At 36.4% G+C, this 15,270-nt stretch overlaps 1 protein-coding gene across 9 annotated transcripts in view; it reads right to left on the bottom strand.

Moving 5' to 3' along the window:
• Positions 1 to 15,270, bottom strand: part of CASK (calcium/calmodulin dependent serine protein kinase) — a 392,189-nt gene that overhangs the window by 86,684 nt on the left and 290,235 nt on the right. For all 9 annotated transcript variants that reach the window (XR_005725457.1, XM_040266154.1, XM_040266155.1 and 6 more), the window contains one exon: positions 12,166 to 12,265. Coding sequence is in view for 8 of the 9 variants with exons in the window: in XM_040266154.1 (XP_040122088.1) it covers positions 12,166 to 12,265 (100 nt within the window). In the remaining variant the exon portion in view is untranslated. The remainder of the gene's footprint in view (positions 1 to 12,165; positions 12,266 to 15,270) is intronic.

Below are 15,270 nucleotides of genomic sequence, written 5' to 3'. Positions count from 1 at the left end.
GATGGTAGTCACAGTGGGGAGATGAGGAATGAGGAAGAGTACTACTTTTCCAGAAGGCAATCTGATAATTTATCTCAAAGAACCTCAAAAATGCTCATGCACTTTAACTCAGGATTTCTATTCACAAAAACTTACATTAAGGAAAAAATAGGAACTGTAGAAAGATTTGTGTCAGGATATCTATCATATAAAATGGATAAATATCTAATAATTAGAGAATGATTACATAAACTATAGAACATCCACGAAATGGAATACACAGCCGCATGAAATTTGTTTTTGAAGAATTTTAAAGACAGAAATCTGTGTGATATAAAATTTCAGAGAGCAGAAGGTAAAACCACATAAACTGTGTACCCCCAATTATAACTGAAAAAAAAAATACAAATTCAGAAAAAAACAAACAGAATGAAAAATACCAAAAAGATAATAGTAGTCATATTTACTTTCCTGCTTCTATTTCATTCTGTGTTTGTCCATATGTTCTAAGGTTTCTACAATAGAAAAAAAGTTGCTATACAAGCAACTGCTTTTTATAGTATTTAATTATGTTAAAAATTTGGGGCTTAAGACACATTAAGTGGTTATCTATGTGGAAATTACTGTAGTTAATTTTTTTTTAAAAATTGACTTTTCCCTTTCAGTTAATTGTAGATCCACATGAACTTGTAAGAGATAATAAGGGAAGATACCATGTGCCTTTCACCCAGTTTCCCCAGTGTGGTAACATCTTGTAAACTGTCATATAGCATAACCAGGAATATTGACATTGATATAGTCAAGTGACAGAATATTTCCATCACTCCAAGGATCCTTCATGTTGCCCTCTTATAACTGCAATAATTTCCCTCCTGCCCTTCCTACCTCCTAACCCCTGCCTGGCAACTACTAACCTGTTCTCCATTTCTATAATTTTGTCATTTCAAGGGATCTATGTAAATGAAACAATATGGTGTGTAACCTTTTGGGACTGGCTTTTTTGACTTAGCATAATTCTCTGGAAATTCATCCAAGTTGTTGCATGTATCAATAGTTTAATCCTTTTTATTCCTGGGTAGTAGTCTATGGCAGGGATGTGCCACAGTTTACCATTAATCTGTTGACAGGATTGTGAATACTTTTAAATTTTGAATAATTACACCTACCAGGCTATTGGTATGCCTTCACTGAAAACAGTAAGTGGACACTAAGTGGAATAAAAAAGGTACAAGGCAGAAACCAGTCCTCATTTCCCCTGCTAGTCTTAAAAGTGTATTAATCTAATCCACTTCCTTCTCCCTGCTCATCTCAGGACTTTTACTTTGTTCTGAGAAGGAAAAAAAAAATCTGGAAATTAGTTAAAAATTAGGTCTCTTGTCATCCCTTACTAAAAGCCTTGGAAAGCAACAGGTGATGTGAAGAAATTAGTCCCAAATATTCCACTGAGTCCTTGATCCTGGTACATCATCAACAACAGAATTATATGATGCCAGGTTTATAAAGTTACTAAAGCCAGTTCTAAGCTTTTGGATTAACTGCAACAACAAAAATACTAATGAAATGTGCATTTTTTTGTATATTAAAAAACTTAACAGAGAGCAGAGAAAGCTAATTACTATTTTCACTCAGTTATCTTAGTGGAATCATCTAGTTTTTATTGTCTCTATCCAGCATTGCTTATGCTGATCTATTCTATCTATATCTATTCTATTCTATGAAGCAGTTTATTAATACTATAAGATTAAAATAAAACAAGCTTCTATCTAGCGAATACTAAGATGGTAAGTCTAACCACTGGGAAGCAACTGTGGCTGTATCAGACCAGGGACGTATCATTTGTTGGTTTGTGAACTCCCAAAGCTCTGTGCAATCCCTGTCCTATAAGCATCTCCATGCATTATCCAACATGTGCACTTGCTCACTCTTCATTTCTGTGCTGTGAGGTCCTTAAGGCAGGCCAATATTTGATTAACTTCATTATCTCCACAAAGTATGCCTTGAATGAAGTATTAAAGAAACAAGGATAAGAGCAGTTCCCAATTCCTGAGTGTTTGTGATGTGTCAGGCACATCCCCAGGACAACATAGTAAGGTAAATACAGTACCTGACCTTTCTAGATAGGGAACTGAGGATCAGAGAGATCAAGGAAGGTCACAGCTAGAAGTGGTAAAGCCAGGACTCAACCCAGTGTGTCTGGATCCAAAGTGTATGTGCTTCTTGACTTTCTATGGTAACTGGCTGGATTAGGAAATACAGGGAGAACCTTCAACAAGAAGTGACACATGGTTTATGCATGGATATGGAGGTTAGAAAAGAATTTGAATCCTACTGGGTCAGACAGTAAGCAAAACTTTTATCACATGTTCCTGTTTTTTGCCAGGTATGAGGCAGGGGTTTCAAGGAAAACAGATATGATCCCTGGTCTCAAGGAAAGGGCTCTCATGCAGGTGTGTGAAGTAGGCACATTATACCCGGAAGCAAATGATTTAGAGGAGGTAAAAACTAAAGTGGCACAGAAACAGGCTGCCCAGGGAGAAGCTGGAACAGTCTCAGAGGAGACGTGAAAGTTCAAGTCACTCAATCATGTCTGATTCTTTGCAACTGAGTCAGTTCCTAGGCAGGTTGATAAGAAGTCCGGGGTCTCCGGAGAGAGGTCTGGGATTCTCAAGGAGGAGGAAAGGACAAACATCTTTTTTTTTTCCCCTCTACATTCCTTAGTCTTAGTCATATAAAACTTTTTTTTTTTTTTAAAGCCTGGAACTGATGATTACACACACACACAAACAAGTCAGTTTATACTAAGGATTATATAACAACAATGTATCCTGCTTGAGGAAAGGAACCCCTTTCCTTCCTGAAAACCTTCTGACTAATCCTGTTATCTTAAAATGTATATTATGGGAGTGGGTCTGGTAAGATCTTTCTATTGTTAAGTTATAATTCTGTCATCTTAAAATGTAAATTGTGGGAGTGGGTCTGAAGTGAAGAAGTGAAAGTCACTCAGTCGGGTCTGATTCTTTGCGACCCCATGGACCATATAGTCCATGGAATTCTCTAGGTCAGAATACTGGAGTGGGTAGCCTTTCCCTTCTCCAGGGGATCTTCCCAACCCAGGGATCGAACCCAGGTCTCCTGCTTGGCAGGCACAAGGGAAGGGAGTGGGTTTAGTAAGATCTTTACAACCTTGAGACATTCTTTTGATTTATTGTAATAACCAATTAAAAAAGTATAGAACTCCCTTTTCTAAGACTAGTGAGTGCGGCACTCCCTGTCCTCCTTCTGATATCTATGTCAGAAGCTTTCTCTGTCTATTTTCATACTTAATAAAACTCTGCTATACAAAAGCTCTTGAGTGATCAAGCCTGGTCCCTGTTCCCAAAGCTAAATCTTCTTCCGAGATCATGAATCCGACATCGTTCACCTTAAGCTATCACGATTCCATCGACTATACAGTCCATGGAATTTTCCAGGCCAGAATACTGGAGTGGGTAGCCATTCCCTTCCCCAGGGGATCTTCCCAACCCAGGGATCAAACCCAGGTCTCCCACACTACAGGTGGATTCTTTATCAGTTGAGCCACCAGGGAAGCCCAAAGAGGTGGATGAGCAGGAATTCAACACCTCCACCTAGGTTTCCAATCTGCTCTGAGAAACCTAGTGGATGCTTTGCTGGAAAGCACAAGGGCAACCATTAACCTGTGTCTCTAGTAGGTAAGACCTACCAGGTCAACAGGTCTATTTAATTTCCTTAGATCTGTCACCTTTTCTGAACTGATTTATAGTCTGATCTTGTACCCAAATGTGATTAACTTTGTAGGTTTTCAATCATGAAAGGCAGTATTTCCACAGGTGTGCTCAAGTTGCCTCTTTCAAGCTCTGAAATGTGTCCCTAATTTAAAAGTTTCTGTCATTAGCTAGGAAACTTAATAGTCCTTATTCCATCCCTCCTTTGTCTTTTCATATTGAATAAACACATATTTTTGGTCTAACCTCAAGATCTTTCTTTACCTTTGATTGTTTTAACACCTCTCCTGACACCGTTTCTAGTTTCGTTCGTTCTTTCTTTGAGTATGACCAGCAGAACCACATCTCACAGATGGGTAAACTGATATCTGCAGTTCAACACCAAGTCACGTAAAATCTCATAATTTTTCAATTCATTATAAAACATTAATATACACAAAGACATTTCTGTGGCTTCTCCATTGTTACTGTTTTACATACAGAGGCAGAAGTAGTAATTAATGTAACACAACAACACACATTGGATCTTAAGTTGTCACTAGTATTTATTTTGTTGATCAATAACTGTCATATCTGAAAGAACTACTCAGTTTTCTCAAAAACTGAAAAGGATTTTTTTTTCTATAAAACCCCTGAATGAACTTGTGACTATCTTGGAAAAAAAAATCAATAAATAATATGTAAGTTCACCTCAGAGGGCAGTTTATCTAATGGCAGGACTGTAGGTATTCCATTCACTTTTGTTTTCTAGGCTACATTTTGCAGAGTGTTTTGTACAAAAAAAACACTATAAAATATGTTTGATTAAACTTATTGTTTTCTTCTGAACGTAGCATCAACATACACACACTACCATGTATAAAACAGATGGCTGGTCAGAAGTTGCTAAATAACCCTGGGAGCCCAGCCTAGTGCTTTGTGACAACTGAGAGGAATGAGATGGGGGGGCGCAGGGGGGAGTTTAGAGGGGTGAGACAGACTGGGGAGGAGGGGAGGGAGGGGATATATATATATTATTATGGCTGGTTTGCACTGTGGTATGGCAGAAAACATCACAACATTGTAAAGGAATTTTCCTCCAATTAAAAATAAAAAATTACTGTTTTCTGAGCAAATTCTGAAGCATTGAAAATAAAATACTGTAATAAGAAATATGTAACCACAGAAAAGTTTATTTTATGGCACTGTTTCCTTAAAGTCATGATGAAAATTATTTTACTACTTATATTTGTGTAACAGTTTATAATTTCCAACATGTTTTTTATGCTTGTTATCTTATGCGATTCCATCATAACCCTGCCCTGAAGACAAGTGTTTCTATATTTGGAAAAAAAGGAGGCTCTGTCATGTTAAATGACCCTGGGGCCACAGCAGTTGAGTCATAGAACCCAGGCCTCTAGCACCTAGTCCTTCCACTATAGACTGATCCCTCCTGAAACCATGCCCTCACCAACACACTTGAATACATCTCTTGGTCTAAACTTTCACAATGATAAATTTGTTAGAAAGTAATCAAGCTCTGTCTTTGGAATAGTACTTTACTTTAGCTTCTGCCTAATTCATTTGGTCATCAAGTTTGTATCTAAACAATAGGTTAATAATCATACATTTTAACTTTGAACATTTCTACCTTTCCCAGGAATCTCATGGATACAACTTTCTCAAAAGTTTTCTGCTACTGTTATGAAATAATGATCAAGAAAGCATAAATATGTCAATTGTTTTAAAAATATGCTTTAAAAACTTTTGAGTCTAGAACTGTTTCGTTAGAAGTAGAAAAGTCTCATAAAAATGTTGACTGAGTAAAAATAACCTGAAAGGAGGACAGAAAGATAAATAGTACAATGCACATCTTGTTTGAAGCTAGAAAATGTATATTTTGTGTATTAGGAAGTGACATAATCATTTAGTGGGAAGCAGGTAGAGTCTATCTTAAAACTATTTCCCCCAGCTTTACTATGAAAAATTTCAAACATATAGAAAGTGGAAAGAATTGTATTCACTACCTAGACTCTATAATTAACAGTTTGCAATATTTACTTTATCACATATCTATCCACACATCAATTTGCCTTATTTATCATTCATCTCAAAGTAAGTGGCAGAGTGGTCAACATTAGTACACTTCACCTCTAACTAAACACATTGGCATAGATTTTAATACTCCCCTCTCTTTCTCTCTCTCAGGTAAAATTTATATAGAGTGAAATGCAAACATCTTAAGTGTATCATCCAATGAGTTTTCATAAATGTATATACTGCATACATCTGATAAACAGTATATATCCATGTATGCAGTTATTTCAGTAACAAAGATTTATATGTATATATTTAAAAATTATATATATAGCTGTAAAACCCAATATCACTGAGCAAATTCAGTATCTCAATCTAGTCTAGTTTCACCTGGAGAGTTATCAATAACCTCTATTTCCTATTACATTAGCAGTCCTATTTATATAACACTGAATCAGTATCACACATTCATATCAACCACTCAAAGTCCTTCCTGGCAAAAACAGTAGCATTACAAAAATCTGCTTACTAAGGTAGGATTAAGTTAAAATTCATCAATTTTGGTGTACATTTTCATCACTCCACAAAAGCTCCTTCTTTGAAGTCAATCTCTTCCCCTTACCTTTACCCCTGGACAACAGCTATTAATCCCATGGTACAAACCAAATTTTGGTTATTAGTCAAGTTATAACCTATAGTGAATCCTGTAATGAAAATTGTATTTTGGACTTAAGCATCTGTGCTATATCCAATTCAAGTTATGAAAACTTACACATGGTGATAAGTGCATTAGATTCTTTATGTATAGATTATAGTTGTTTTTGTTGTTTCAACCCCATGGATTGTAGCCCACCAGGTTCTTCTGTCTGTGGGATTTCCCAGGCAAGAATACTGAAGTGGGTTGCCATTTCCTTCTCCAGGAGATCTTCCCGACCCAGGGACTGAACCTGTGTCTCCTGCACTGCAGGCAGATTCTTTACTGCTGAGCCACCAGGGAAGCCCATTGATTATAGTGCAGATGACTTAAAATTTATTAGTTAAAAGAAGTAAAAACTCTGCAAATGTATTTTGTCAGAGTGCACATACCATAATTCTAATGCCATTATACTTGTTAAAGCAATCTATATTTCTACATAGCAACATCGTTGGGCACAAAGTTGTCAAAGTACCTTAAATAACATTATGCTGGTTGTTACTTGCCCATTCATATAAGGCTTTTGGAGAAGGAAATGGCAACCCAATCCAGTATTCTTGTCTGGGAAATTCCATGGACAAGAGGAGCCTGGCGGGCTACAGTCCATGGGGTTGCAAGAGTCACACATGATTTAGCGACTAAACCACCACCACCACCATATAAGGCTTTACAACTAAGGAAAAGCACTACTTGATACCTTCAAGATGCTTTCATTCCCAAATGACACAATAGATCTACTTGATTAAAAAAAAAAATCAAAAGAAGGGTACGAAATCTGGAGAAACAAAACCAGTTACAAATGGGAAGTGTCTTATATTTCAATGGTCATTAACATGTACATAGTGGGCAGCCTCTGAGATGGCCCCCAAGATCCCTGACTGCTGGTATTCATGCCCTCATATAATCAGTCCTTTCCCTGGAGTGTAGGCTGGACTTATTAACTCACTTGTAACAAACAGAATAGGGCAGAAGGGATAGAATATCATTTCTGAGATTAGGTTATAAGAACGGTGGTTTCTGTCTTGGGTACACTCTCTTACTTTTGCCCTCTCTCTTTGATTATCTGTGCCAGGGGAAGCAAATTTCAAGGCTGTGAGCAAAACTGAAGCCTATCAACAACCAGGTGAGTGAGTGTGGAAGAGGATTCCCTCTACAGTTGGGCCTTCAGGTGAGATCACAGCTCTTGATGACATCTTGACTGCAGAGTCATAAGAGATCTTAAGCCAGGGGTACTCAGCTAAGCCATGCCGAGATTCCTGACCAACAGAAACTGTGAGATGATAAATGCTGCCTTGACATTATTCATTAGTGATCAACAGATAACTAACATACCGTGAGCTTTTTATATTAAATTGGCTGCAATTTGAGCTACAAGTAACTAATACAAGAAAGTGTGACAATGAATTTTGTTATTAGCACCCAGATTTTCTATTTATCTTTGTCTCTTATATACTTTCCCCCCAGTAAGCACAATGCTGAAGTAAAGATTTATTCTATTGCTTTAACTGAAATTATTACTGAGATAATTGTAGATTTATATGCAGTTGTTAAGAAATAATGTAGAGATCCCGTGTATACTTTGCTCAGTTTCCCCACTGGTAACTTTTAAAAAAACTACTGTGTAATATCACAACCAGAATACTGACATTGATACAATCCACCCATCTCATTTAGATTGCCTTAATTTTACTTATACTCATTTGTGTGTATGTAATTTCTTACATACATTTTACTTTACTATTCTCACTTTTTCAAATTATATCTTTTGGTAATTAAAATCTAGTGATTATATTATTCTTATGTTCTTTCTGATGGTAGAAGTTGTTAAGAGACATAAATCCAGGAGTTTATTTCATAGCTCCACAGCAATACTGAAAATAGTAACAGAGAGTAATTAACACTGCTTATAGATTATATAACAATTAAAGGAACATTCACTTACCCTGAAAGGTTTCTTGAAAGCAAACTATAAAATAAATTGTTAGCCTTCTCCCAGAATAATGTATTTGTGCTGGAAATTAAGATGTGAAATAATATTAAGTGCGCTTAAAATTTTAACACTGCCTCTTTTTCCTCTTATGAAAGAAGTGAGAAGTTAGTAGTATTTGTGTAACAATGCTCCAGGAAATCAGTACATCCAAGTATTTATTCTATGGCCAGGCAGTGTTAAAATTCATACACAAACATCTAAGCAGAAACAGCTGAGGATAAAGTCAAGCTGGTTATGAACCATGCAAAGCCAAACACTTTTGCATAAAAGATAAACCTTAGAGGAAAACAAAGGGATACCTACTTTCTGCTGCTAGAAGTCCTAGGAGGAAGGCAGCATATGGACAAACAACAAACAGTATGATTTTAGAGCAAGCAGGTTATCAAGCCACAGTTGGGCTCAGTAGATGAGCCACAAGAAGCAGAGTCTCTTAGCTGAGCCCCAAGTGAGCCCTTGTGTTCTGAGAGCACATTTGCTGGGTTCTGAGTCTGGTTTCTTTGATTTGAAATATGAGAACAGAATATTTCCACTTGGAATTGGTAAATAACAAAGCAACGATACACTGTTTATCTTAAGATTAAGCCTAACAATTTCTGGAGAATGTATAACTGACTTATTTCAATACTCAAAATAGGAAAAAACTTCTTATATAAAAATTATTTTACAATGCAAACAGCATACCTAAACATGTTAAACTCTTCCTTAGAGGACTGGTTGATTTGTTTCAATTATTTTTTTCCACTGTTAATGAGAGGCTCTGTTAAATTTTTTAAAAATTATAATTATAATTTTGAATAGAATTTGCACTAACACAGGATTGCCAGCTTTTAATTTGGTCAAGCAAGGTCTTTAAGGAAAAAAAAAATTACCAAACTACCATTCATTCTTATTTCGTAGAAAGAACAGAAAACGCATTATCTAAAGATGAAAAACAGTCTATCTCAAGAAAGGACAGTTGGTGACCTTATACTATTTTCTAACTCCTCTTTCTCCAACCCCTCACCCCTGCCCAACAAGCACATGCTTTATCATCACTTTTCTCTTTTTGAAATGGGTTTTCTGGAAGAACGCTCAGGTAACAATGGAAAGTGCTTTATGTTTTGTACTGTAAAACAAATCCATGCAAATTTTGACAGAAAGACAGTGGAAAGGAAGACATTGGGAACTTAAATGATGGAGAATTAAAGGACTAGAATTAAATAGAGAAGAATTTAGGCTTGAAAATTGAGAAGAATATTAAAAATAAAAATACTTTGAAAAATTAAAATATAGATGTGCTAATTATCTAGATAAAATAAAGGCTTTCTGCAACCAACCATATAACCATTACTTTTACATTACAGTTGGAGAAAAAAAATTGGCAAAGTTAGATATTTGGTAAATAATGCTGACAATAATAGTTAATGCCTCTCTTGAACCATCACAATATTGTAAAGTAATTATCCTCCAATTAAAAAATAATTTAAAAAAGTTAATTTTAGGAACATATGAATAATTCCTGGTAGCCATGTGAAATTCAGGAAAACATTAGAATTTTCTTGAAAATTTTCCTTTGTTTTGACATCTGACTATATAGAAATTTTCTCTTCATTTAGGGTAGATGATCAGACACATACGCTGCATAACAATTTTATCTTTTATTGTTAGCAGCTGAACAGTGCCATTTAAAAATATTTTAGAGACATTTAGCATATCAAATGGATAAACTGCTTTTAGGATCCTTAAGATGTGGAAATTTTAAAAAAGATAGGATGAGACAACAGGAAAGGGAAGCAATAAGGAATGCAAAATTGTGAATAACTACTTTGAGGGCTTGCAAGACAGTGTAATAAATTTTTTTTTTGTTTAAAAAGTAAGTATTGTAATCAGAAACTATTTCAACAATATCATTTAGAGATTATACTGGAAAAAAAAAACAGAAAAAATTGAGCAATGAAAATGTATTTAATAGAAAATAAGCATGTTTATAACTATAGACAATTCCTTTCCCTAGAAGAAAAATCCAGCTCTTCACAGAAAGGAATACTTAAGAGCTCATTAAACTCTTGCTAAGCAGAGGTAAATATTATGGGGCAACAGTAAAGAATCAGGTCTATGAAGCCGTTGCAAGGACTGTCCTACTGTCTTTCTATTGCCAAAGATGAAAATGGTATTAGAGATCTTGGCCCCAAATCTTTAAATATATTATTCCAAGTATGTGACTATATCACATAGTCACAGTATAACATAAAACTCTATTAGATCCACTCCCCCTAAAAAGGGTTAACTGTAATCTAAGTGTGAAGAGGGAAGGAGGAGTTTCAAGTTAAAAACAACAAAAAGCTACGAATGGAGAGAACAAAATGGACTGGAAGAAAAAAACACAGACATGAAACAATAGGGAGCGTTGGGGAACATACCAGTAACACAACTACAGCCTTTAATGTGGGAAGGACTCTGGATAATTACCAAGTCAGCACAAGAGGAAAAGAACAAGTCCTCCTCCTCAGAATCTCTTCTTTAAGATTCCCATTTATAAATGTTTTTGGAAATCACCTTCACTCAAAAGAGGAAGAGTCACATCCCAATTGGTAAAGGTCAAAATGAGGAACTATATAGCTGTTGGAATGGGAAATTCGATCCTGTTATTTTGCACAAGGTATAAGCGCATACCAATTGGTCAGAAACTCTGTGTGTACATGTGTATGTGAGCATGTATGTGCACTCATGTGTATAACAGAGGAAAGAAGAAGCATAAATATTGACAAATGCTCATGGTTCCAACAATGAAAGAAGCATTAGCACACCCATTCTTCCTATATGGCTAGTTATGAAGGACAAACAACTCATGCTTTAGGAAGGGCTCTGGGCCCTGATTCCAATGGTAATACATGAACAATGAATGAACCAGTGCAAGAGTACAAAAACCAAATCACCAGTACAGAGTCAACCATATGACAAGCACTAACTAATTCTAATGAAAGAAAGAAAAGCTGATGCCAGAGGACATATGATGTAGGAGTTAATAAACACACAAATAAAAATTAAAAACTAACACACATACATGCATTTGCATATACACACAAATGAGTCCTATGTATTTTTAGCAAATAATCCTTGAGACTACCTCACAGTAGGATGGAAATCTGAGCATTTAAATAAATAGTTTTGTGAACACTAGTGAGTTTTTTCAGGAGTACCTATAGACATTTCATCAAAATAGGTAATTCTTCTATGTTCCTCCCCCTTGAATGCTTGTATAGACATGTTATAGACTTTATAAAAAGAGAAGAACCTGTAAATCGTTTCAAGAGATAATTCATAAGACAGGTTTACATCGAAAGATTCAATTAAAAGCAGTGTTGTTCCAAAGTCTGATCTGCTACAGTTGATATGGGGAAAATTTTACATCAGAAATTTGTGTTGAGGTAGAAGGTAATCACAAAGATTCAAGAAGACTGACTACAAATGTTGGATTGGATGAAGTGCAATGTTGGGTCTGGAGGGAGGAAAGGGGAAGAAGTATTTCTGAAGTTAAAAATAAAAAGTGAAATGTCGGCTTGGAGCAGTAGGGGAAAGCAATTTTGGTATTAAAACAAAAAAGGAATCAGATACATGGGGAAGGAATCTGGCTGCTGACAAACTTCCTTAGAATTTCTTGGAGATTAGAACTAGATTCACAGGAAAAGTTTATTCATAATGAAAGAGAAAGGATGTAGACACCACATGATTGACTGTAGTGAGTAAATGAATGATTCAGTCACCTGAGGAGGTAGGGTCTTCGGAGAAATCTGGCAACTCTTCAGGGGGATCCCCATAGAATGAGTTGAATTTGTGACTTGACACAGCTGCTAGTACTGCACCCTAAAGCAAAGAGATGAAAAAAATAGATATTAATATATATATATTACAATTTTTTCTTTTGTTTTTGGCTGTGTCATGAGGCTTGTGGGATCTTAATTCCCTGACCACGGATTGAACCTGGGCCCTCAACAATGAAAGCATGAAGTCTTAACCAATGGACTGCCAGGAAGTGCCTGAAAATATATATTATTAAAAGAAATAAAAAACAAGGTCTTATTGTATAGCACAGAGAATTACATTCAACATCCTATGATAAACCATAATTGAAAAAAAATATAAAAAAGAATGAATCACTTTGTTGTACAGCAGAAATATAACATTGTAAATCAACTATACTTCAATAAAAGCATTGATAAAAATACATAAATACAAAAAAGTTAATCACCAAATGGTTATTTAAGAAATATGGACATAGATGGACATGTTCGTTCAGGCATGTCCAACTCTTTGCGACCCCATGGGCTATAGTCTGCCAGGCTCCTCTGTCCAAGGGATTTTCCAGGCAAGAATACTGGAGTGGGTTGCCATTTCCTTCTCCATGGGATTTTCCCAACCCAGGGATTGAATCCGGGTCTCCCACACTGCAGGCAGACTCTTTACTGCCTGAGCCACCAGGGAAGCCCACTGAGATGACCCAGAGGGATGGTATGGGGAGGGAGAAGGGAGGGGGGGTTCAGGATGGGGAACACGTGTATACCTGTGGTGGATTCATGTTGTTGTATGGCAAAACCAATACAATATTGTAAAGTAATTAACCTCCAATTAAAATAAATAAATTTATATTAAAAAAGAATTATTCAGGAGGTCAAATATATAGGAAATGAAAGCTAGAAAAGAGGTGACTTAAAATAATTTTGAATTCTTTTAGATAAAGCTCATACACATATACCAGAATAACACTGTCAGGGATTGCGGAATTATATGAAACCATTTACATCTTGAACTTAAGCATGTACTAGACAATGAAATATTCTGCAGTCACTATAAAATGATGCAGCAGAAGAGTGTTTAATGAAATGATAAGGTGATTGTGATGAATTACACAAAGTTTTTGAAAATCTATAGTATGATCCTATTTTTGAAAAAAGTTAATCAAGACATAAAAGACTGACATATATTAAAATGTTAATAGTATTAATTATTCTTGGATAGTAAGAATGAAGTCATTTTTCTTTTTTAAAATCTTTTTTCCCTTTCTTTTTGATACTAATAATGACTATGCATTACTCTTGTACAGTAATTCTCAATTAGGCTACCCAGTAGAATCAATTACATCTTGACTATTTTAAAGCACATGACGCCTCCATTGATTCCTAGCTCAGAATCACTGTCATACTGAATCCATGACATCTCTTAAGACTGCTGGGTAGAAAAATGTTGGGAATGATTGTTTCAGTGACAAGAATGATAATGTTTGTAAGTGTCCAATCACGTGAGTGTTAGGCGTAGGTCAGAATATCCAGGTGTGTTCCTGGGTGCTGCCACTTTCCATCTGCATGACCTTACTTGAGTTAATCATTTAACCTCTTGAGGTTTTCTCATACAGTGAGGATATTAAAAGTGACGTAGCTCACCCTACATGACTGTCAAAAGTCGTAATGTTTATGAAAGTGCTTTGTGAACCATAAAGCATTTTGTAAGTGCAAATTATTACTGTGTTTACAGAGCTAAATAAACAAAGAGTCAGACATGACTTAGCGACTTATACAACTACTAATAAGTAGCTAGAACCTAAGCAGAGCCTTTGCTGCTCTAGGTAGAATTTTTCACTTAGGCAGCCTGAGTATCATATCACCCTTGTAGTCTAAGTGTAAAGTAGCCTAAGTCTACATTTTAAATACTGAACTCTTAGATTTTTTTGGAAAAAAATGATGAACCTTTTGTGAATGCAGGGATTCATTAAATATCATTGATAATCAAAATCTATTTATGAGTATGTGCTCAGTCGTGTCTGACTCTTTGCAACTCCATGGACTGTAGCTCATCAGACTCCTTTGTCCATGGGATTTTCCAGGCAAGAATACTGGAGTGGGTTGCCATGTCCTTCTCCAGGGAATCTTGGTGACCCAAGGGTCTAACTTGCATCTCCCTTGTCTCCTGCACTGGTAGGCAGATTCTTTACCACTAGCTCCATCTCGGAAGCCCCAATAATCACAGTAATGCAGAATAAAATTATTAATCATCATTAGTAATTCTACTAACATTATTAATAGAAACACATTCCTACAAGGTTCATGTTTAGAAGGGTGGTTATATAAGGTTTCTTTCTACAAATATAAATTGAAAAAGAGACAAGAGAGGGAAGGGCAAAAAATGGAGAAGTGCTCTTGATGATGATCCCATGCAACTTTCAGGTTTCCATAAGTCCAGGGTTAATGCCTGAGAGTGTCTCAGGCAGAATTTTATGAAAAGAATTGTACTGAATGTTGAGTTCTTCTTTCTGTAGTAGAAGCTTATTCCACTTTATATATATGTTCTCTAAAAGCTGGGTGAAAATGGAATTTGTATAGATCATAGCACATGTTTCCCACACATTGAAATTAAAATCTTTGAGATGCTTAATTTTTATTTCCAAATAAAGTTCAGCTGAGTTTCTTACTACATTAGTTTTATGTTTTAAGGCCTGTTCTAGCTATTAAATACCACTGTAGCAAAAGATTTAGAAATACTTTTACTAGGAAAGCACTCTTTAAAAGAGCCCTGAGAGATAAACTCTTTTGAAACAATAGTAGCAAGTTCCTGATTTGTCTGTCTTATGGTCAGCAGTTTTGTTTATTTAGCTCTCTAAACACAGTGGCGGCTGCGCCGGACCGCGCAGCAGCACAAGCGCGGCGGCTGCGCCGGACCGCGCAGCAGCACAAGCGCGGCGGCTGCGCCGGACCGCGCAGCAGCACAAGCGCGGCGGCTGCGCCGGACCGCGCAGCAGCACAAGCGCGGCGGCTGCGCCGGACCGCGCAGAAGCGCGGCGGCTGCGCCGGACCGCGCAGAAGCGCGGCGGCTGCGCC

The sequence above is a fragment of the Oryx dammah genome, unplaced genomic scaffold, assembly GCF_014754425.2.
Source record: "Oryx dammah isolate SB20612 unplaced genomic scaffold, SCBI_Odam_1.1 HiC_scaffold_23, whole genome shotgun sequence".
NCBI classification, from domain to species: Eukaryota; Metazoa; Chordata; class Mammalia; order Artiodactyla; family Bovidae; genus Oryx; species Oryx dammah.
This window is presented reverse-complemented; position numbering and strand designations above follow the sequence as displayed.